At 47.7% G+C, this 23,769-nt stretch overlaps 2 protein-coding genes across 2 annotated transcripts in view; both read right to left on the bottom strand.

The window, feature by feature from the left end:
- TRIM14 (tripartite motif containing 14) overlaps positions 1 to 5,131 on the bottom strand; it is a 288,671-nt gene extending 283,540 nt beyond the window's left edge. Inside the window, exon 1 of the mRNA XM_028835036.2 lies at positions 5,122 to 5,131. The gene's annotated coding sequence lies outside the window, so the exon portion shown is untranslated. The remainder of the gene's footprint in view (positions 1 to 5,121) is intronic.
- GABBR2 (gamma-aminobutyric acid type B receptor subunit 2) overlaps positions 1 to 23,769 on the bottom strand; it is a 416,683-nt gene that overhangs the window by 73,897 nt on the left and 319,017 nt on the right. The window contains exons 11-12 of the mRNA XM_015117226.3: positions 23,010 to 23,142; positions 8,709 to 8,816 (exon numbers count right to left, since the gene is read on the bottom strand). Of these exons, the coding sequence (XP_014972712.3) occupies positions 8,709 to 8,816; positions 23,010 to 23,142 (241 nt within the window). The remainder of the gene's footprint in view (positions 1 to 8,708; positions 8,817 to 23,009; positions 23,143 to 23,769) is intronic.

The raw sequence follows: 23,769 nt of genomic DNA, 5'->3' as shown, positions 1-23,769 counted from the left end.
TGAGAGACAGCGTCCCACGCAGCAACTAGGGGCCCAGGTCAGGGGAGGAACCTGCATCATGAACCCCCCAGCTGGAGAGTCTCCTGCGATTCCCCATCACCCACAGGATAAATCCAGCCAAGCTCCTCTGCGTGACATTCAAGGCCTTTCACAAGCTTGACCTTATCATTCCCCAAACACACGTGTATTTTGTTGAAGTTTGGCCACTCCTAGTCCCTGGTCGAGCTGTGATTTTCACCCTCCAGGTCTTTGTAGGTGCTAGTTCTTTTGTCTGGAATACCCTGTTCTTTCTATTTGGCAAACTTCTAATAATCCTTAAACACCTCGATCAATTGTCACCTCCTCCAGGAAGCCCTCTCTAACTCCTGCAGCACAACTAATTACTCCACAGCACTTTGTTCACATACTTCATTATCAGGAGGAACCACAGTAGTAACAACAATGAGAAGAATAGCTAACATTTAATGAACACTGACTCTGTGCCTGCCTCTAGGTTGATGGTCTCAGAGGCAGTGTCTCATAGAAAGTCAAATATTGTTATTATTCTTATTTTATGGACGAGCAAACTGAGGCTTAGAGGGGGCTAAGTAACTTGCTCAATGTAATAAACTTCATAAGCAATGAAGCCTGGATTTGGACCGAGCTCTGTTTTCTCCAGAATTCACATCCTCAAACATTTACAGCTCCAATCAGAAGCTATATTAAGTTGTATACACGTCTTCCCTCCTCAGTAAACTGGGGAGCCCTAGACAGAAAGAAAGCCCATTTTATTTGTGTTTCCTCAGCACCTAACAGGGCCTGGCATGCAGTAGCTACTTAAAAGTCTGATGAATTGAATCGACATGAAAGAATATAAAAAGAAGAAATATAACTCCCATTCCTCTTTGCAGCCTGGGATATTTTTATTACTCTGTGAGACTCCTAGCCCACTTTACGTCTGTTTGATAGGGATCAGCCGGGGGATAAATATTTTCTGTACCAAAGCTGACCTGTATTTCATTCACTTCATGTTTATATATCCCCTCACTCTCCAGAAAAGCTAATGTGATGAAGTAGTTCTGGGAAAGACTCATGGAAAAACAAACAAAATTCAGGCAGAAGCTTAAGAAATATCACCAGGTTTGGTTTTTAACGATTAAAGCCATTTTTAAAGGAGAAATAAAAACCCGAGGGGCCTTTATGTTACCGAATGTAAAAAGAACACGAGGAAAGTGTTGGCTCAGTGACTGCCAAGGAGATCAAATCCAGCAAAACCGCTTTACCTGGGGGCAGGGCACTAGCAAAGCCCGCTCTGAGATTTTCAAGGATATGGTGAACTGCTGGTGCTTTGCAGAAACCCAGCTTAACTCTCACCCTCTGGGGAACTAGGCAACTACCTGCCAGTCTTGAGAAACTGGGACAAAATACCTAAGGAGCTTAGCAGTTAGGGGATGGGCTGGAAGGAGCCTCATATCTACGTGATGCTGAACAGGAGGCTGTTTGAGCCCCCAGGCATTTGCCTAGCTATTCCTGACCCCTGGAAGGCCTGACCTGCACCTTTCTGCTGGCATACTCCTACCCTGATTTCAAGGTTGAGCCCAAGCAGCTTCTCTTCCTCCATGAATCTAGGCATACCCTGCAAGGGGCAGAGAGGGCTTCAAAAGCTGGGCACCAGAATTTTCCTCTTGTAAATGTCATAAAGTAAATCCTTCCAATTTAATGGCTCAAGTATGAAGTCTGAGGAAGTGTATTTTTTTTTCTTTTTTTAGATGGAATCTTGCTTTGTCACTTAGACTGGAGTGCAATCGTGCAATTTAGGCTTACTGCAGCCTCTGCTTCCTTCCCAAGTTCAAGCACTTCTCCTGCCTCAGCCTCTTGAGTAGCTGGGATTATAGGCATGTGCCACTACGCCCAGCTAATTTTTGTATTTTTAGGAGTGACAGGGTTTCACCATGTTGACCAGGCTGGTCTTGAACTCCTGACCTCAAGTGATCCACCTGCCTCAGCCTCCCAAAGTGCTGTGGTTACAGGTGTGAGCCACAGCACCCTGCTGGGGCAGTGGAATTCTAAAGGATTTAAAATTAAGTGGACCTGAGTTAGAATTCTGGCTTTGTTCCTTGCTACCTGTGTGACCATGAGCCAATCACTTCCTTGCTCTCAGTCTGCATTTCTCATTTGTAAAATGGGCAGGGGTAGGGGGAGGGAGAGAGGAGAGTTTCTGTGTTATTCTCCAAGTATGGTATAAAAGAAAGAACACAGGTTTTGCAAGTAGAAGACCTCGTTCTAATCCCAATTCTTGTCAAGCGCGACCTTGAGCAAGTTGCTTAACTTTGCTAGGACTCAGTTTCCGTTTTTTTAAAGTGCGGTCAGTGATCCCTAAATTGTACAGTTATTATAAGAATAAAATGAGATGAGGTCCAGAAAGCATTTAGTGTCTGGCACAGAGAAGATGATCAACAAATGTTAGCTGGCTACTATTATTTGGGTTTTGACAATTAGTGATTCTGTGTTTATGTGTAAGACATAGTGACATCTAGGGGCAAAATGTGATATTGCACCTAAGCTCTACTAGACATGGGACTAATCATCATGTGTGGATGGGTGCATGGTGGGAAGATGCTGAGAATCAGAGGAGAAGAAATGGTTATTTTCCTTTTGGCACCATTCACAAAACCTGGCATGTAACCAGTGTTTGTGACTGAATGGGTTTAGGCTAAGTAGTTATGAATCGTTTTTTATTTATTAATTGTAGAAATATTTATTGAGTGCCTACCCTGAGTCAGGTTCTGTTCTAGGCACTGAGGATGCAACAGTGGACAACATAAACATTCTGCCCTATGAAGCATGCATGTTTGTGGGGAAGACTAGTAGTGAAAATTACACAAGTACACCCATGGGAATACAAAATACAATGTCAAGTAGAGGTGATTTAAAATAATCTTAAATAATGAAAAGAGAGGGAAGGAAAGAAAAAAAAACACTGATCTGAGCACCAGAGAGCATCAGAGACCCCTTGCATTAGGCAAAGCCATCTCTCTATTCTTAGATTCTTTGACTTCTTTCCTTAAGTGCTGCCTGAACTTCTCTCTGCGTTATGTCAGTGCTCACTGATGCTATCACATGCAGTCCTCTCTCTGGGGGTAGGAGGTACTTAGTGGCAGATGACAGCAAAGGCAGATGAGCACACAGTAATGATTAAGCACCTGGTTCTGGAATCAGATCTAAGTTGGAAATGAACTAACTAGTTGTGTGATCTTGGGTAATTCCCTTCCCACTCTGAACCAGTTTCCTCATCTAGAACATGGGGATAATATTTGCACATGCCACACTAGATTACGAGAGCCTGGCTTACAATAACTGTTCAACAGATCCAGCAATTTTTACTAAATGTGACTTCTGAGTTGTTTAGAGCAGGGATTAGCAAACTATTGATTTGGCCCACCATCTGTTTTTGTAAATAAAGTTTTATGGGAACATAGCCATGCTCATTTAAATGAACGTACCCTCAATTACAAGGAGGGTAAGGTAGAGAAGACAAATTTACACCTTTACCATACTCATTTAAACGAATGTCATTTGCGTATTTGTCTATGGTTGCTTTCATTCTATAAAAGCAAAGTTGAGTAGCTGCAACCGTGACAGAAGAGGCTGCAAATTCTTACCTATTGACTATTTTGGCTCTTTGCAGAAAAACTTGGCTGATGCTTGGTTAAGAGAAAAGGGCATTTCTTTATTTTTTCAAAAAACTTAAGATTTTCTGACCTATTCAGACTGGCCTTCCACTGGGGCCAACTCATTTCTTCAGGGAACACCATTCAGGGGGAATACAGCACGGATGGTGCTCCTGGGGCTCAGCTCTCTAGTCATCTTTAGATGGCGGATGCTTCAGGATAGCTACTAAAAGCCCTCAGCATTTTCCTTAAGTTGAGCCCAGATGAAAGTCTGAGGGTTTATCCTCAGATGCTTTTCCCACTCATGTTATTGTCTGCAACAGAATCCAGTCATATTTGTAGTAAACTTCCATTGTCCTCACACTTGATCTTAGCCAAAAGGCCGAGAAGCGAAACATCTTCCCCCAGAACAGAAGGTGTCATCTCTAAATTTCTACTCTTGTCTCAATGCTTCCATTTGGTCCTAATATGAGGCAAAATAAAGGCTGTAATAAACCTTCTCAATTTAAAAAGATTTCACAATCGGTCTTTAGAAAAAAAGTAACATGCTGTAAAAATATGAAATTTGGAAGCATTAAGTCACCATGTGTTTAATAGCCTTTCATAGGCTTCTTTTCCTTTAATGCTTTCAAAACTGTGGACATATGGGGCATATGGGATGAAGTTTGTATATGTACGTTTGGGGAGGGCAAGCCATCATGGATGGAGGGAGGAGGGGTGGGAGCTATGCAAAGAAGAAAAGGATAAAGAAACTGCATTGAAAAAAGCATATGATTGCATTTGCAAATTGATACAAATCTAGTATATATGTCAGTTAAAAAAAATTAAGGGGGCCACTAAAAAAAGTCCAAACTTCTTTAAAAGAAACAAAATAAGTCAGTCACCAAAGGACAAATATTGTATGATTTAACTTATATGAGGTTCCTAGAGGAGTCAAATTCGTAGAAAGAATTGTGGTGGCCGTGGCTGTGAGGAGAAGAGGGAGTTAGTGTTGAATGAGTATGGAGTTTCAGTTTGGGAAGATGAAAAGGTTTGGAGATGGATGGTGACGATGACTGCACAATACAAATGAACAATATGAACTGCCAAAGGCTTTCAGTACAAGATTTGGTACTAATTTTGTTGTGAAAATGATGAAGGCTAGGTAAGTACATTATTCCAGTGTGAGAAACTCTTTGGGGTCACTCTGGGCTTTTTAGTTATTCCAGGAGCCGGTTTGTGGTGCTGTGGTTAAGTATTATTTACCAACCAAATTACAGGAGGATAGGGTAGAGAAGAGATATTTATATCTTACTCAAACCACAAACTCAATCAGGGAACCAGATTGTTTTGAAAGGGTTGTGACAGGTGTAGTTCAAAATTGGGCTCTTCTTCACAGTGTCAGTTTTTTACATAACCAAGTTGGCTTTTATTGTTATAGTTTTGTTTTTATTGTGGTAAAATGCACATAAACTTTACCATTTTAACTAACCCCCCCCCTTTTTTTTTTGAGCAGCAGCAAGATTTATTGCAAAGAGCGAAAGAACAAAGTTTCCACAGTGTGGAAGGGGACCCAAGCGGGTTGCCCCTAACTAACCATTTTTAAGTGGAGAGTTCAGTGTCATTAACCCAATAGAGGTGGTCCTGATCCCCTCTGTGCATGAACCTTATTGCTCTCATTTCCCTTTCTGTTCCTGATGTCACCCTCACCACCCTTGATGTCATTTCCCCCGCTGGTCCTGAGGCCCTTCTCACCATCACAATCATCTTCCTCTAGATGCCTGGTGACACAATTACCATCCTTTGATGTCCAAACTCTGTCACCTTCTAGTCCTCTAACCTCATACCCTTTAAGGGACTGTTTTAAACCCCACTGTCTCTGACATCATTACCCTTAAAAACAAAAGTAGAAAAAAAGTTTTAAAAAGTTAAAAAAAAAAAAGTAAAGAAAGTTTAAAAAGTTAAAAAAGTGTGTGTGTGGGGCTTGTCTCTCAGATAAGCCCCCTCCCTGGATGCCTGGACCCACTGCAAGCCCAAGCTCTCAGAGTTGGCCCAGACCCTCAGGGGGATCAAGTTTGCCCTGGCTCAGGCAGTGCAGGAGGAAGTGAGCAAAGCCCGTGGCCTCTGGTGATGACACCACATCACTGCCGCACAGGGAGCTTCCAGACAACTGAACTCCTGCCATTTTCCCTGATATGTTTTGTCGATTGTTGCCAGACAGTTGGCGTGTTGTTGCTTGGCAGTCACGTTAGAGAGCATAAAGGCAGGTTCCTTATCACAGATGACCATAGGGATGAATCACATATTAGTACATAGGAACCAACACTGTGCTTCTTCCAAACCAGGATGGAGTTATCAATGGCAGAGCAGCTCTTAAACCAGAGCCGCAGAGCAGGAGGGGCGCCAGAAGTCACCTAGGCCAGTGGCTCTCCAGCCTTGACTTGCTTTGGCCGGGGATGGGGAAAGCACAGGCTCCTGGGCTCCTCCCAAATATTCCGGTTCATTAGGGTCAGGGCGGGGCCCAGGAATTTGCATTTCTAACAGCTTGCAGGCCAGCCACACTCAGAAGCCCTGACCGAGACCATAGGTCCCCAACTTCGGCAGTCTATTAACATCAGCAGGGAAAGCTGAAACACTACTGATGCTCAGCTCCAGCCCCAGAGCCCTCATTTCAATTGGCCTGGGCTGGGTGACTTCTTGTAGTTTTCAAAAGGTCCTGTGGGACTGCAGTGTGCAGCCAGAGCTGAGAAACACTGGGGTGGCCAGGCCTCTCCTCTCATGGAGAGTTGTCATAAATGCTGCCAGGGCCCAGAGACGCAGGGCCTCTCCAGGCGAGCACAGGGACAGGGCGGCAGAGCAGGGCTCTTTCCCCACTCTAAATGCAGCCTGTGGATTTCCTAAGGTGGCTCGGGTGTGGAGCAGGGGGCAAAGAACAGAATATACCTCCACCTCATCTGGAGAGGACAGGGCGCTGCAGTCCTGAAGAAGGACCTTGGCAGTGAAGAGGTGGGTGGGGGGCCTGAGGAGGGAGAGGTACCACCAGGACACCAGGCAGGAGCCCACAGAATCACAGCTAAGGGGACAATACTATATCAATGTATCCCCATTCTACAGATGAGGACACAGAGGTCCTGAAAGATAAGAGCTTTGTTGAAGGAACACGGCAGATCAGCAGTGGAGCAGAGACTAGAACTCCAGGCTTCTGTTTTGCCTGTTGGCCCCACTGCTCGGGCTGGGTTGCTGTCTGCCACTGGCACCAGGTAACCAGGGAGCAAAATGCAGGCTCGGATGAAAAACCAGAACAACAGGCTCCATGTTCCACTGGGATGGGCCCACAGTGAGGATCTGCAGAGGAGGTGTCAGTAAACAGGTGATGCCCACATCAGGATTTGAAGAGTGTGTGCAGGGGGCTAGGGTGTGATGGGTGGGGGACTAAATTGAGAAGAGCCTTTTCGGTAAGAGGTATCACGGTACTATGAGACCCCTCCCCTGGTGACAGAAATGGGTGGACTGGGAGGGAACGCTTCCTCCATGACCTCAAATCAAGAAAGAGGCCTTGGTTTCCAGTGAAAAGGAGATCACTGGGTGGTTTGATAGGAGTCTCTGCAGCCTGGGGGACCCTGTGGACTGGTGTCTGACTCCCGCTTGAGAAATCTAATGGGGGATGATGGACTGGCCAGCTGCTCTGAGGATGGAACAAAAGAGAGGCAGCTGCTACACTGACATCAGCCTTCAGTCCTTAGGTTTGTAGGTGCAAAGGGTGCAGGAGTGCTTTCTGCGCCCCAGATGTGGGCCGTGGGTGAGGAAGAGCTTGTGTGGCCCTGTCCAGGACTAGCTGGAGGGGTGAGGTGACCCCAGGGTAGAGAACTGAAGGATGCTCAGGAGCAGGGGAAGAAACCACAAATAGCCAATTGGGGGAGCATTTCATCTGCATCAAGAGCACGGCAGGAGAGAAAGTCCCAGTAATGAGGGACCCAGAAAAGCACCCCAGGAGTGTAAAGGGCCTGCTGCGATCCTCGCCAGGCCCAGTAAGCCCAATGCCAGCTCCAAGCAAGTAAAGTATTTCCTGCCCCTTCCACCACTCCTAATTCCAACTCCAGAGGGGTTGGACACCTGGGTGGATGGGATGATGGGGAAAGAATGCAGGCTGGCCAAAGAGAGAAGCAGCCAGCCTATACCCCTTTTCCCAAGGCAGGTGGCCGGCCTGCTGCAGGCCTGAGCTGGGAGAGGGAGAAGTTGTGCCAATGAATACTGTTTGAAGTTTTGAATATAATGATAGACTCTACATATTATAATAGTTACTGACCAGAGGACCTTCAAAATCATAAGACTTGCCACAAACTTTATCCAGAAGAAAGGGGAGAACCAGTACCACTGCAAGAGTTAAAAAGGACAGTGGTGGACAAAGTTTCTCTATGACTAAGAGACAAGGTTGGCAACATCATGGCTATACCAAACCTCACGGGTGGCGAATGCAGTCCACGGTGTGAAGGCTGAGCTCCTGTCCTACAAGAGCCTCTTTGAAAATGGAATCATTAAATCCAGTACCAGCCCTGTGTCACCCCTCTCTTTTAAGAGCTCCCTATTGCCCATAAGTTAAAGTGCAAGATTCCTTAATGTGGCTCTAGCCTTCCCTTCCAGCCTCTCCCTGTACCCTGTCCCCACGAGTCCTACGCCCCAGCCACATCAAGCCTCTCTCAGCTCCTGACCACCCTCCTCCTATCCCCAGGCTGCCCTGGATGGTTCCTTTGACAAGGTCCCCAGCATCTCTATGCCCTTTGCTTGGCTAACTCCCACTCACCCTCCAGGCCCCAGCATAGGTGGCACTTCCTCCATGAAGCCTCCCTTGAGTGTTTTGTACCCCAGCACTCCCCACATGTCCCCAGCCAGCCCTGATAACCGTGTTATAAATGCTTTGTTAACTGTCCAATTTCCCCAGTAGGCTGAAGGTAGCAGGAGGTAGGGATTGTGTTTAGCTTGGATCCCCAGCAAATAGCTCAGTGCCTGGAATATAGTATATACTTGCTAGATAAATGCTGAGTGAACACTGCTAATACCCTGAAACAGGAGAGTGATTACCTTCTTCTTCATTTTCACATTTTTGAAGATGGCGTGGACTCTCCAGGTCTTTGCAAACATGGCCCCAAAAGCGGTTGTGTAGCCCACGGTGAGAATCCAGGTCCTGACCTAGAGGCCATGAGAAAACAGAAGCATTGACCTTCCTTAGGTAGATGGACTTCATCAGGTATGAGACCACCCTGCAGGGGGACTTTTCATGACGGGGAAAAATACTCCCCTCTACATATCATTGAGTTTCACTGGCATCTTTCAATCAAATTTCCATTCAATAGGCATTTAGTTCTATCAGTCACTCACCAGACCCAGGGCACTGGGCACACAGGAGTGCAAGATTCAAATCCTCCCTTAGATGAGCCCAGAGAGAGCCAGGCAGAGAGCCACAGACTGCTGAGGTACCACCAAAAGGTGATGGTCCAGCCCTCTGGCCTTCACGTCCCCTCCTCCCTTCCTTCTTCCTGTTGCCCAGTCCTCTCCCCACATGGTCAGGCCATGTGGCTACTATTGTCCAGTGCGACCTCAGAAGGCCAGTTAGTCAGCACAGGCCAGCCTGGCTACTGAGCTCACATTTAGACCTTGGTCCCTGCTCAGGACTGAGGCCCTGTCTGGCTCTCACCTGTTCCTCAGGACCAAGGTGTGCCCTGACCCCTAGCGCTGGGTTGGTGGCTAATGGGAACAGCCGGCCCTGACATGAGCCTACAACTTGGATCCCTTAGGGCTGGAACAGGCTGGCCACCACCTGTTAGGTTTTAGGGGCCTCCAGGACGCCCACTTTCACCTGTACTGCATCACTCCCAGAACCCCCGACCCTCACCATTTAGACTGGACACCCTCTAATACCCAGGAGACTTGCACATCTCCAGGTGGGGGCCCCACATCATGGTCCAGCCCTGGGCTGTGCACCACTGAGTTCTGGGGCCTCCCACTCACTGGGACGGAAAAGCCACGTGCCCCATGAGCTGCAGCTCTGAGCTTGGGTCTTTGCTTTCCCTCAGCTCTGTTGAGCTTAGTTTCCTTTGAAAGGCTCCAACCTGCCTTGGCTGAACACAAGGCAGAAAAGTAGATGTGGTAGGGAAAAGAGAGGCAGCCAGGCTGCAGCAGACAGCTGAGGCCCTCTGCATCCAGAGGAGCTGAGCACAGCAGCTTTGCTTGGCTTCCCCAGGCCCCTTCTAGTTCAGGGCTGGCTGCCACCAGCACAAGCAGGAAGTTTCCAAGAAATGTTCCCAGCCCATTCCCCTGACGGATTCATTCTGCTCCTGCCTTTCCGGCAACTTGACTCTCCGGGTTTTCAGAGACAGAACATTTTGCATTTCCATTTTATTTGTAAAAATAGGAACTATTTTTAGACTGCAAGGCCGACCCACTAAATCAAGGGAAGGACAACAGTATCACAGCACTTGTTCGGAAACACAGGCCTGTGAAGCATGAATGCTGCGAGGGTACAGGTGGGCACTGAGCCTTCTATTTTCTTTTTCTTTGTTTTTAAAATTTCACAAACAAGGAGAAATCAGATGGGTAAAAATGAACCACAGTGCTTTAGAAACAATGTAGAATGGCCACAGTATTACCCAGATGATCATAAAAGGATATGAGAAAAGTATACAAAACAGGGAGGGGGAAAGAGCCAAAGATAGAGAATTTAGACCTAAGCATATTCAATGACCAGAAAATACGTTTGTCATCTGTCAGAGATGCATGGGACTTGACAGTTCATCTTATTCATTCATTCATTCACTCATTCATTAGTTTGCTGGGTCACTCATTCATTAGTTTGTTCATCTTCAACAAGTATTATTAGGCCAGAGGCAAAGTATATAATAATAAAAACAAACAACAAGAAAAACAACAAACACCAAGGTGATTTTTTGGAGGTGTCAGTTAAGCGAAGAAATCCCTTAACAGGTGAAGAAACTGAGGCCCAGCGCATTTAAGATATTTCCCTTAATCATGCCACACAGCTCCAGAGCTGAGCCTGGAACTCGATGCTTCGTCCTGGTCCAGGTCTCTCTCCCTGACATCCTGCTGCTGCCTCCTCCTCAGATGGAGTCTCCTCAACCCAAATCAGGTTCATCTACACCTAGGAGCCAGATGTCAAAGGACCAGGACACACCCAGAGGGGGTAGCTGACCAACCTGTAACACCCTCCGGGGACCTCAACACACTTGTAAAGCTAATTTATTGACACGACTGTTAAGACCAATGGTCTACAGCATTTTTGATAACGTTCTCTTGAACATGTTTAATTTGACAAATTACCATATACAGACCATGGGCATTTTAAAAAGGACAAAGATGAAGTAATATCATCATTTTTACCTCATCCTGTGGCTGACAAAGATCTGTTTTGAGGAGATGTGTCACTCCAGTGTGCTAAGCACTTTTTTTTTTTTTTTTTTGAGATGAGATCTCGCTCTGTCACTCAGGCTGGAGTGCAGTGGTACAGTCACAGCTCACTGCAGCCTCCATCTCCGGAGCTCAAATAATCCTCCTACCTCAGTCTCCTGAGTAGCTGGGACTGCAGGCATGCACCACCGTGCCCGGCTAACTTTTGATTTTTAGTACAGATAAAATCTTGCTATATTGCCCAGGCTGGCCTTGAACTCATGAACTCAAGTGATCTTCCTGCCTCAGCCTCCCAAAGTGTTGGGAGTATAGGCAAGAGCCATTGCATCCGGCCTTAGTGTGCTAAGCATTCTTAATACTTGCTTTAACTTATGTTTTCTTTGAAACAATCATTTCCAGGCCACTTGTCTATTTTGTGAGGGCTAAATGCATTAAGACTCAACCATCTAATTAGTCGTTAGTTAAAACTCAATAATATAAATTTAACCTGGCATCTGGAAATTGCAATATGTTGCCATAAACTAAAAGCAAAGAATAGCTGAGGATGCCTGGGCAGAAAAGAGTTAACGTAGCAGGCCTGAGACCGTTGTCTTTAGGAAGGTCTGATTTGAGGGTTGGTCCTTGGCTGGTATCTGAGAGCCTGGATTCTGGATGGTTCCCACCATCTCCTCAATGGTAAGAGCAGCTCACTGTGCCTAAACGGGTTGTGCAAACAACATGGTTTATGCTGAACACTGCCTTCCTTCTGGGAGTCTGGAATTTTGTTATGTAGTAGGCAGACGGTGTCGACATAGCCATCCCCCAACTAAACTCCCTGGGCATGGCATTTCTAATGTGCTTCCCTGGGCAGCATTGCACACATGTGGTCGCTACTCATTGCTGGGGGAATTAAGCGTGTCCTGTGCACCTCTGCTGTGATAGGGCTATCAGAAGCTGGCACCTGGTTTCCCCTGGACTTCGCCTCCCCATGTGCCTTTTCCTTTGCTGATGCTGCTGTGTATTCTTTCAGTGTAATAAGTCATAGCTGCGAGTATGACTGCACGCTGAGCCCTGAGAGTCCTAGTGAATCACTGAACTTGGGGGTTGTCTTAGAGACTCTCAATGCTGCATCCCATTGCTGTCTGGTGTAGAGAACTGACTAACCACCTTGTCTTTGGGAGCGTTACTGCCTACAATCACCAGACACCTACTGCCAGGGCTCCACAGTCAGTCCCCGTATTGAGTGTTAGTCCAGCTTAAGCTTCTGGGATTTAAACCCATTGCTGCCCCAGAGCCCTCAGGTTAAACTCCAAATTCTTAGCAGGCAGGGTGCAGCCCCCTCCACCCTACCTCTTCTGATATTCCTCAAGCCATCCTGCACTGCTCAGTCTTTCCCCTCACATCACACTGGCTCATGCTGCCAGGTCTGACACTTGCTGTTTCCTCCACCCAAAATGCCATTCCTTGTTCAGTGTTCTTCAGAACTTCTCATGCATCCTCTGAAATCCAAACTTGTGAGCCACTTCCTCCGAGAAGCCTACTGAGACCTTGCAGGGAGGTCCTGACCACTTCCTCCTCATGACTTCTGCCTTCAAGCATGTTTCTGCTCTGCTGGTCACACAGAGATGACATCTATCTGATTACCTGTCTGCCTCTCCCACTAGATGAGGCTACTGGGAGGCAGGGCCTGCTGTGCCCACCTTTAAATCTCTGGAGCCAAGAGGAGACAATCAGGCTGGATGCGCCAGTTTAGGAGGTTGTAAACTCTTTGTCACCACAGATGTGCAAGTTGAGCCCAAGCAAGCAAAATAAAGGAAGACCACAGAGAGAACTGGAGCATTTGATAGCAAAAGAGGCTGAGTTCATGGCCTCAGCTGTTCCTTCTACATGCTGTCTGACAGGTAGTGAGCTCCCCATCACTCCACATATTCAAGCAAAGCTTGGAAGACCCCCCCGCCCCGGCTTCTCCCCCTCCATCAGAATGCTGCAGGGGCATTTCCTGCACTGAGGGAGGTTTCATTTAATGACATCCCAGGTACCTCCCTTCTATGTGGCTCTATGATGCCGAATAAACTAGAAGGTTTTATCTGAAGGGTTCTAATGATTCTGTTTTTCAATATGTTACCACCAATACAAGTCTCTACTGATTCATCAACACCAACCAGCTACTTCACTTTTTCTCCTAAAGTCTTACATGTGTTTATTTTTCTGATTTAACATCTTTCTTTTTCTCCCCTTAGCCATCAAGTACTCAGCCCCCTCTGCAAACTGCCTTGAACATAATACATCCATGGGGGAAGACAAACTTTAGGCAGGCAGCGCCCATCTCAGTCTCAGCTATGAAAAAGGAAAAAGAAATAAGAGCAAATCTCCAAATGGAAGGAAGCATCTATGCCCAGAACAATTCTGCTCAGCCGCTTGCTCCATTGATTTCATGAAGCATGCCTGGCCGGGTGAAGGGCTTTCAATGCCCTTCTGGGGATCAGCATGAAAATGGACACACAACCTCTGCTGGCAGGCCTGCTCTGACAGATGATGGACGGGAGGACGGGACTGCCGTGCTCCGGGTCTCCTTGTTGCCACAGATTCATGTGGGCTTCAGGCCAACAAGTCAGAGGGAGAAGCAAGCTCTGGTGGCTGACTGAACACAGGGGCAAGTCACTCTCCTGCTGTCCAGAAGTTTCTTCAAGGGCCTTTTATTTCATTCTGACTGCTCATTCCAGGTGATCAATAGTGAGAAGGAGGGAAGAAACTCCCAGAGTGCCCCAAAGCAAGACCCAGACCACTGTGAGGTATGAGGTGGGAGAGGTGAGAGGCCTGAGGTCTCCAGGGCCCGTCTTGTCTTCTGGGGCAGGGGCGACAGATAAATCCTGAAGTTATAAGACTTTGAAGAACAGCCTCTAGAAACAGCTCCCAAAAACCCCATCTTGCTCAGGGTGTTTTGGGTAAGACCTGTACAGAAAATCTTCTCTGGAGTTTAGAGTATAGCAGAGCCTTTCTGGGGAAATGGTGCAGGGGGCAAAGGTGACTCAGGACCTGCAGGAGCACTTTGGAACCCAAGTCAGGGCCTAGGGGGCATCTTAGGAGCCTTGGGGCAAATCAGAGAGAGGCTCCCCCTCTGGGAGGAGAAATTTCTGAAAGGCATCCCCTCTGGGCCCTTTCTGAACGACTCCACTCCTCAAGGCCCTCGAAGCCAACAGACTCCAAGAACTTGGCTCAAAGAGCCGATCACAGGCCAAAATTCAGCTCCTGCCCCTGATGCCAACACCCTTGTGTAGTGCAGAAAGTGCACAACTGCCCTTAGCAGCCTTGGCTCGGGCCACAGAACAGTGCAGAATGAGGAAGAGGCCTTTCTTCCTGTTCCCCCACAACCCCAGAAGGAGCCTCAGGACTGGAGGTTGGGGAGGTTTTGGAAGAGCAGCATTCTCAGATGGGTGGTGGCAGGCGGGGGTGGGGCGTGGTGGGGAGGGGGCTGCTATGTGCCTTCATGCAGCTCTGTGGACAGAAGACATGGACGAGTGGGCATCAGGGTCAGAGAGGAAGGTCTGAGAGGCTACACCGTGTGATTGCAGCTGCTGAGAATTCTGTGGGCAAGTATGGTGTATCGTTTAGGACTTCCAGAAATAACTGGAGCTCACTCAGAGGGGTCCCTTATTTTAAGTCTTCCCTGATTTGTCCCTTGCTTCTGGGCCTTACCCACTCCCCTAGGCCTGTCTCTGTCAGTGTACACAACATAGTAAATGGGAACTGTTTGTTTACTTAGGTTTTCAATCTACACTGCCAGCTCCCCAAGGACATTATCTGTGTCTAGTAGGTGCCTGGGAATGTTATCATATGAATGAATAAATTGTGGGAACAAGAGTGCTGAGCAGAGCCAAAGGTTGGAGTGGCCCACATGTGGGCTGTCTGGAAGGGAGACCATCATCTACGTATTGACTCAGGAGTCCGGGGAGTCCCTGATTCCCCACTCAGCCCCTTCTACTGGAAGGCAGTTGGGGGTGGGGAGGCCACTGTCATCAAGCGGGCATCTGCACCCCATCCAGGACTCCAGCTGGCCCAATCAGGCCCTGTGACAGCCAGTCCCTGGGCCCTCTCCCCGAGCTGGTCTGGACCTACCAGGCAAGGCCACCACCAAACCCTGTGGGTGTCTCCTGGCCCAGCCTTCCTGCTGCCTTCTGAAATCACCAAGCACATTACCATGGCCAGCCATGAGAGCCCACCTGCAGAAACAGCCCCAAACCCACGTTATTACATTGCTTTACTTCTCAACTGCCTCAAAAAGAAATCCCCACGCAACAACAACAAAAAAAACCCCACAGATTTATGGCCTTTTCACTAAAAATGTTTCATTAATTCCTACCAGACTTGAATTTACTGGGAGGCCAAGTGGTGTTCCTAGGCAGCCTTTACCTTTCTAGTTAGAGTTAGAAAATTCCAGTACCTCTAGGAGGGCAGGAAGAGGACATCACACTCCCCAGTCCAGTGTCTAGGCCTCCCCTGCCCCATCCCTGCCCAGCTGCCACCCATCTGAGCAGGGTGAAGGGGCTGAAGGGGTGCTTCAGGACTCAAACCCCACCCTGCCAGCTGTGAGAGAACCGCCCTGCTTCCCAAGGTTCGAGGGTGGGGGCCACACTTGGTGTCTTCTACCCCAGGAGCTCCTTCCCTCCCATAGCTGGGTCCCAGGAGACCAGGCTTCTGGTGCTTCCATTTATCTTACACAACCAGTCTCCAAGAGACAACACAAAAATAAAGCATCAGGTACTAATCTTATCTCTGCTCTTCCAAGTGTGGTCTGGGGATGTGGCATCAGCATCCCCTGAGAGTGTGTCAGGAACGCACAGGCCCCCTTCTAGACCTGCTGCATTCCATCCGGACCCCCAGGTGGCTCAGTGCACACTGAGTAGCACCGTCTGTGCAAGCAGGAGCTGGGATGGGGGCCACCCTTGGCAGGGGGAGGAGGGTTGGGACAGATTAGGAACTGGAAGGAGACAGGGAGGGCCTCTGGGATGCTGGTAAGGCCCTGCTCCTTGATATGGATCCTGGATTCACAGTTGAGTTCAGTTTGTGAAAATTCACCGAGTGCCACGCTTATAATATACATATTTTTTTTAGTGGAAAAATAGATAAAAGAGTTGGGGTGGTCAGCAAGCAGAGGCAGCTGGGAGGAGCTAAAGCTGAGCCACGCTCTTCTGAGCGTCCCTCAGGGCAGCCCTGGGCCGAACTGGCTTCTTAGGTCAGATTCCAACCACTACATGGCTGCAGCGTCCTCAGAGGTCCCGTTTGTGTCATTCTTACCTCCCTTGCTGCCCTCCCCAAAGCCCCTTTTGGCACTCAAGGTGGCAGAGGCAGCCACCAGCTTGGCTTTGACTTAGGCAGGACCCAAGTCTGTTCCCACCCCAGTTTTGGTAGAGCAAGGCCACAGAAAACCAGAGGTTGCCACGGGTACCCACACCAAACCGGCCAGCATCAACTGGTTTTCCCAGCCTCTTCTTTTTTCTTTTTAGACAGGGTCTCCCCCTGTCGCCCAGGCTGGAGTACAGTGGTGCAATTTGGCTCACTGCAACCTCTGCTTCCTGGGTTCAAGTGATTCTCCTGCCTCAGCCTCCCGAGTAGCTGGGACTATAGGCACCTGCCACCATGCCCGGCTAATCTTTGTATTTTTAGCAGAGATGGGATTTTACTATGTTGGCCAGGCTGGCCTTGAACTCCTGACCTGGTGATCTACCCACCTCAGTCTCCCAAAGTGCTGGGATTACAGGCATGAGCCACCGCGCCTGGCCTCCCAGCCTCTTCATCCCACGTTTGCTCTGCTTTATCAGTGTCTGTCTTAATGGTATCCAGAGGTGAACACAATTATCCAGACAGTCCCATCACTCGTTCATACATAATGATAATGGCTCAGATGTATGAAGTCTTACTGTGTGGCAGGCACTAGGTGCTTTACATACATGATCTCATTTGATCCTCACAACCCTATTACTATCATCCCCATTTTACAGAAGAGGAAACTGAGGTTCAGAGATGTTAAATAAGGTAAACAAAGTCACACATTAGGAGGTAGTGCCGCTGGGATTTGAATACAGTCAGTCCCACAGCAGAACCTCTCTCTTTGGTGCTCCTCCAATATACTCTGCAGAGCCATCGAAATGAAATAACAGACTCAAACCACTGAATTGTACACATTAAAAGGGCAAAACTTATGGTATGTGGATTATATCTCAATTTAAAAGAATCTGAGACAAAAATTTTGGTAATATTGGCTGGGATAAGTGGTTACCACATCCCTAATAACTTAGTTGACTTTTTTTTTTTTTCCTGGTATAAGCCTGCTAATAAAAAATCTGAATATTATTGTTTTCTAATGAAACATCTCAGTCATCTTTGTGGTCCAACAGAGCTCGTTTTAAACTTCTTCCCTGCTGCCTAGCAGTGTGTGACAGGGCGTCAGTCTTCTGTTCCGTCAGGTGCGGACAGTGAACTTGGCCTTGTCAGGTGGTCGTGAAGGAAAGGCTGCCCCCGGCTGAAAGCTGGCCTTGGTGAATCACAGGGGCTGAGGGCACAGACTCGGGGAGTTAACAGGAAGCTATTGACTAACCCACGCCCAGGAATGCTTCTGAGAGCCCAGGAAGCTGTGTGAGGCCCACGCTGGGATCTAAGGTCCACCTGGAGCCTCCTCATCCTGTCTGCAAAGTCCCTTCTTACTCCTCCCACGCTCGAGCTGGGCTTTCTGCCTCAGATCCACAAGGAAGGCAAGTGCTTTTTCTCTTCCCCACCTGCTGGGCTCCTTGGCTGGGAGGACAGGGGCTGGGATCCCAGAGCCAGGTCAGCTCAGCTGCAGGGGTCCATCCCTTCTCCCTGGCACTGGGGCCCTGGCCCACACCCAGCACCGTCCTTGCAGACAGCTCCATGTCCACAGGGGCCACGTTGCTATGGTGAATCCACTACCCACACAGTGTCCAGGGAGACAGCACGGGGTATCGCTGGAGCTGCTCTCAAGACTTGCAGAAACCAGCAGTGACAGGCTGGGAAGATTCTGGAAAGGGTCAGAGGGAGTGGGGGATGGGAACTAAGAGAAACTGCGTCCCTAGCAGTAGCACTGTGTGTGTGTGTGTGAGAGTGTGTGTGCACTCACTCACACACGCACCCACCCTTGTCTGAGCAGAGGTGTAGCCCCTAGAGAGGCCTAATCTTGTGACTATGATAGGTTTCTGCCTGAGGTGGTGTTCATGGCTCTCACTGTGTTAGGCTGCTACATTGAAATCTAAAAGGGAGAAAAAAGCAGCATGTATATGGCAACAGAGCAGACAGAACTGTGACTTCGGCTGCACCATGTCTGAACCGGGCCTCATGGTCTACCTTGTCCCCTGTCCTTTAAGATTTACAGAACCCAGTGTGGGACACCAGGAAATTACACTGTGACGAGGATGCAAGGTGACAAGCTGTGATGCCTGTCCCTCCTCCTACATCCCTCCATGTAGCACTCTCCCTGAGTTCCAGGCGGCTTTTCTGAATCGTCTTGTTTAACCCACACTGCAATTCTGCAGAGGGAAAACTGTTACGCTCATTTTACAGATGAGAAAACTGAGGTTAAGTCACTTGCTGCAGTCAGGAGCTAGTAAGTGGAGGAGGTGGCAGTCGAGTGCAGGCTGTTGTTGGAAGATCCGTGATCACTACACCACACGGGCCTACTTCTCCTTGCAGCTCCCTGCTTGGTGGGAGTTTGCTGGGAGCAGCCTTCTAGGTCCGAAGAACAGAATCCACGGCACCAAGTGAAATGAAGGAGCTGCCCACCCTGGAATAGCAGGTGGAATACAATCCAAATTGTACCCATCGGGGACTGATACTTAGGCTCTAAATTCAAGAGCTTTCACTTCCTCTTCCTGGGCAATATTGAGAATTAGTAAATAAATGGCCCCAGCCCTAACTCATGTACACATCTATGCTGACCCAATTCGATCCAGGGTAGATAATCTATGCCTTTTCCCCACAGTCATGCGTGTGGACTCCCCTTTACAGAGCTTCTAAGACAGCCTTGACTGCAAATAAATTAATTCTCAGGGGCGGCGAGAACTGGGCCCCAGCATCTTTTTGGGCCCTCATCTTCAGAGCCAATGCTGATTTGTAAAGCGCTTTATGATTTATTCATACCAGCCTTCCCCGGCTTCCCAGGACAACCTTCCCCTCACACAAATGAGCGTGACTCCCAGAATAGAATGTCAGGCTTCATTAAAAAGAAAAGCCCTGGGTATGGGGGATGTCCGTGCTTTTGCTCCCCAGCCTGCGTCACCCCATGGTTGTCGAATTCAGGTCAAACTTGAGAAAGCACCTGTGCTTTCATAGCCTTTGGCTTGTGAACAAGGTGAGATGTCAGGAACTTCTTTCTGGGAAGGAGAGAGTTTCTGAAGGCTGGGCAGCCCTTGATGTCTGCTGCAGGAGTCTCTGCAGTGAAGACTGAAACTCAGGCCTGCTGGAGGCATTCCCAGGTGGCCAATAGCAAGTGATGAGGAGATGGGCAGAGTGGCCCCCGGGAGGGACTGGGGTCGTGGTAGAACGAGGGTAGGATTTTGCTCCACTGGTTCTCAGCTGGGGGAGCGAGGCAAGCCCCTCGCCTCTCAGGGATGCCACTGAGAAAATGGAGTTGCCAAACTTGCCCACAGTATCTTTTTTTTTTTTTTTTTTTTTTGAGATGGAGTCTTGCTCTGTCACCCAGGCTGGAGTGCAGTGGCGCAATCTCAACTCACTGCAACCTCTGCCTCCCGGGTTCAAACGATTTTCCTGCTTCAGCCTCCCGAGTAGCTGGGACTACAGGCGTGCACTACCATGCCCAGTGAATTTTTGTATTTTTAAGTAGAGACGGGGTTTGCCATGTTGGCCAGGTTGGTCTTGAACTCCTGGCCTCAGGTGATCTACCCGCCTCGGCCTCCCAAAGTGCTAGGATTATAGGCATGAGCCACTGCACCCGGCCCCAGTAACCATTTCCATTACTGTAATCATCATAGCATCCTAAAACTTGGGGAGGAAGCCTAAGCACAGATGGAAGAGAGAAATCCTCACTTTCCTCATTCAACCTCATCAGGGTCCCTCAGGAGCAACCTTTTATTCAGGCCTCACCACTGCCCAGGAAAGCTGACCATAAATAAATTGTATGCTCATGAAATTGTTAGGCATCTCAGGGCATAAAAGTCATGCTGATGTAGGAATATCAGAGACTCAGTGGTCTTCACACTTCCACCAAAACTAGCAAGACTTCCATGTGCTTTGGTCATCATTCTCATGCCAGAAGGCCACACTCTTTTTTTTTTTTTGAGATGGAGTTTTGCTCTTGTGGCCCAGGCTGGAGTGCCATGGCATGATCTCGGCTCACTGCAACCCCTGCCTCCTGGGTTCAAGCGATTCTCCTGCCTCAGCTTCCTGAGTAGCTGGGATTACAGGCATGCACCACCCCACCTGGCTAATTTTGTATTTTTAGTAGAGACAGGGTTTCTCCATGTTGGTCAGGTTGGTCTTGAACTCCTGGCCTTGGGTAGTCTGCCTGCCTTGCCCTCCCAAAGTGCTGGGATTAAAGGTGTGAACCACTGCACCCGGCCCCAGAAGGCTGTATTCTTTAGAGAACAACCCCACTGAACCATACCCACAAGGACTTTTGAGCATCTCAGCTTCTTTGTAAGCTGACTCCAGGCACAGTGAAGCCAGGGACTTGCATCTTTTGTATTCACTTTCTTCACTCCCAGAAGGGCAGAATAATGGGAATTATGGGAAGGCCACACTCTTTTGGTCTTTTGGTGGGAATGAGCCAGTTCCAGGCTTGGAGTGAAAAACTCTTGAGTGGGAAGAATGAACCAAGTGACCCTGGAGCACTGGGGTTTGATGGCCATGGAGGTCCCTCCAGGAAAGGAGAGGGGCCTGAGCACACCAGTGACCTCACTACCCCCTCAGTTACTGGGGACTCGACCACACACTTCTCAAGGCACTGCCCAATTGAGGATAAAGTCAGTGTATCTGTAGACCTCTCCCTGGCTAGACAGCTCATGCTCACACTGAAGTTACTGGTAACAGGAACGATTTCTTGATGATGTGTAACAGTCAGTCCGGTTTAATCATTGCAGAAATCCGGGGAGCAGAATCCCGTAGACCGTAAGATCTCAGGGGGCTTCCCTCCACGTGCTGTCCCAGAGTAGAGGGACTGGCCCAGATCAGTCCTCAAATTCTGGGGTGTGAGTGGGGACTTGCAGCACATTTAAGGGGTCCTTCACTTAAGTGTCCCTCACTGCTAGTCTTCAGCCCTTATTATCCAGCAGTGGGCACACTGAGGCTTGTGAACAACAAATGCAGCCTAAAGAAGGCTGCTTTGCCAAAAAGGGCCCACAGTGCTCTCAACGTCTTGAAAGAAAACAGCACCAACAAAGGAGTGGCTTTTGGATTAATCCACTCAGCACTGATCTTTTGACCATCCCCTTCAGCTCTGGTCTTCTAGGCAGGGGACTGGATGAATTACTGCATCTGGGACTCCAAAGAGACCCAACTGGCTAACCCCATTTGGACAGATCTTAGTCAATGTCCAGAAATAAATCCCAACTGGTTACTTCATTCTTAAAAAGTAAGTTCATGATATTTTCAACTGAGAGTTAGTTCCATACAACTATTAAGTGATTGCTAATACATAACCCCCTTTAAAAAAATTACTAGGGAGGCAGAGGCAGGTGGATCACCTGAGGTCAGGAGTTTGAGACCAGCCTGACTAACATGGTGAAACCCTGTCTCTATTAAAAATATAAAATTAACTGGGCATGGTGGCGGATGCCAGTAATCCCAGCTACTTGGGAGGCTGAGGCAGGAGAATCGCTTGAACCCAGGAGGCGGAAGTTGCAGTGAGCCCAGATCGCACCATTGCCCTCCAGCCTGGGCGACAAGAGCGAAACTCCGTCTCAAAACAAAAAACAAAAAACAAACAAAAAAAACTAAAAGGCATTTCTTTGGGCATTAAAATTTTTAACATGTTAATTAACTTTAAAAATAATCTTTCTAAAATATAGTAAATAAATTACACTGCTTTGTACTTCATTAAATATATATATATCTCTCACAGGGATGATACAGCCCCCTTGGGGGCAACTGTTGGTTCTTGAATGTGAAGAAACATTAATCTTTTTTATGTATAAACCATATATATATATATAAAGTACACAAACAGATATACATTATATTTCCGGTATTAAACTTTCATAAGAGGAATCGTTAGGAAAGAATGTCTAAAAATGCTCCGTAGGGGAACAATAAGGAAAAAACCATTCAAGAAAACACCATTAAATAGAAAATAACAATTATAGCTTTTACCATATAACTCAAAGTCAGACATACTAAGATCTATCATCATATTCTTTGATGGTTTTTGAGGTAGAGGGGAGGATCTGTTCCTTCTTAAACGATCCTGACCCTGACTCTTACCCTTGGTGCTGATGCTTTCCTGGATGATAACTTTCTTCCCTCCTTTTCTGTGTTACTCTGTCATTTCTCAGTGGGCTCTCTTCTAACGGTGGCCTGGTAAGTCCATTATCTTTTTTTTTTAAGACAGGGTCTTTCTCTGTTTCCCAGGCTGGATCACAGTGACGAGATCACAACTCACTGCAACCTTGATCTTTGGGCTCAAGCAATCCTCCCTCCTCAGCCTCCTGAGAAGATGGGACTACAGGTGTACACCAGCATGCCTGGCTAATTTTTTGGTATTTTTTGTAGAGACAGGGTTTCACCATGTTGCCCAGGCTGGAAGTCCATTATCTTAACTTTACAGGCAGTACTTATACCCAATGCCGGCCTGACAGTAACATCGTTCTTCCCTGTTGAGTTGAAGAACTACTAAATGGGTTGTTTCCTGCCTGTTCATGTATTTTCATGTATTTCTGGGTTTGCATCTGTGTTTTTGATGACTGAGGTCACCTAGGAAACTTTCTATCATATGCCACTGGCTTATGCAGAATGACTTACGGTGCAAAGTGTTTCAAAAGTCTTTTCAGAGACAAAGGATCCATCCAGGCCAAAGAGAAATATGGACGCATAGGAGAGCATCCCTCCAAGGATGATAAGGTTGTTCATGTACGGACTTGACATCTTTATCAGCCTGACAAGAGAAAGAGACAATAGATTTAACACAACTGTTAATTTAGTTATTCCTTCAACAGGTATTTTCCAAATGCTTGCTAGATATATTTTGTTGCTCAGGCTAGAGGGGAAAGAGAGAAACGGTAAGGTGCCATGGGGCCCCAGGGGACACATCAGCAGGAAGGCCCAAATTTCTAGTCAGATTTTCCCCAGCACCCAGGTGCTCACCCTGGAACCTTCCCCTTACAGAGAAATAACGAAAAGCTCTGTTTCCTCTACCCCTCTCCCCACCTACTGTCTGTCCTTCACTAAAAGGCCTCAGACAACGATATATTTCTAATTGTTGATTTCCCTGTCTCCTTTGTCAAATTCACCCATTACTTCCCCAGGGACAGCTTGTCACATCAGCTTCTTCATCCATTAATTTTCAGTTTAAACAAAAGCATTAAGTCGACAGGTTTTTTTTTTTTTTTTTTTTTTTTTTTTTTTTTGGCTGGGGCTGAGAACTCCTGTCAAATCTAGAGAATGTGACATGTAACTTCAGCCACGTTCCCCACAGTGAGGAGAAAGTCCCACACTACACTCCCCAGCCTTGAGTGAACTGTGTCAAGGAGGCCTAACTGTGAGTCTGAGGGCTGCTTAGGAA

Source organism: Macaca mulatta, chromosome 15 (genome assembly GCF_049350105.2).
Source record: "Macaca mulatta isolate MMU2019108-1 chromosome 15, T2T-MMU8v2.0, whole genome shotgun sequence".
NCBI classification, from domain to species: domain Eukaryota; kingdom Metazoa; phylum Chordata; class Mammalia; order Primates; family Cercopithecidae; genus Macaca; species Macaca mulatta.
Note: the sequence above shows the minus strand (reverse complement) of the source record. Positions and strands in the feature narration are given on the sequence as shown.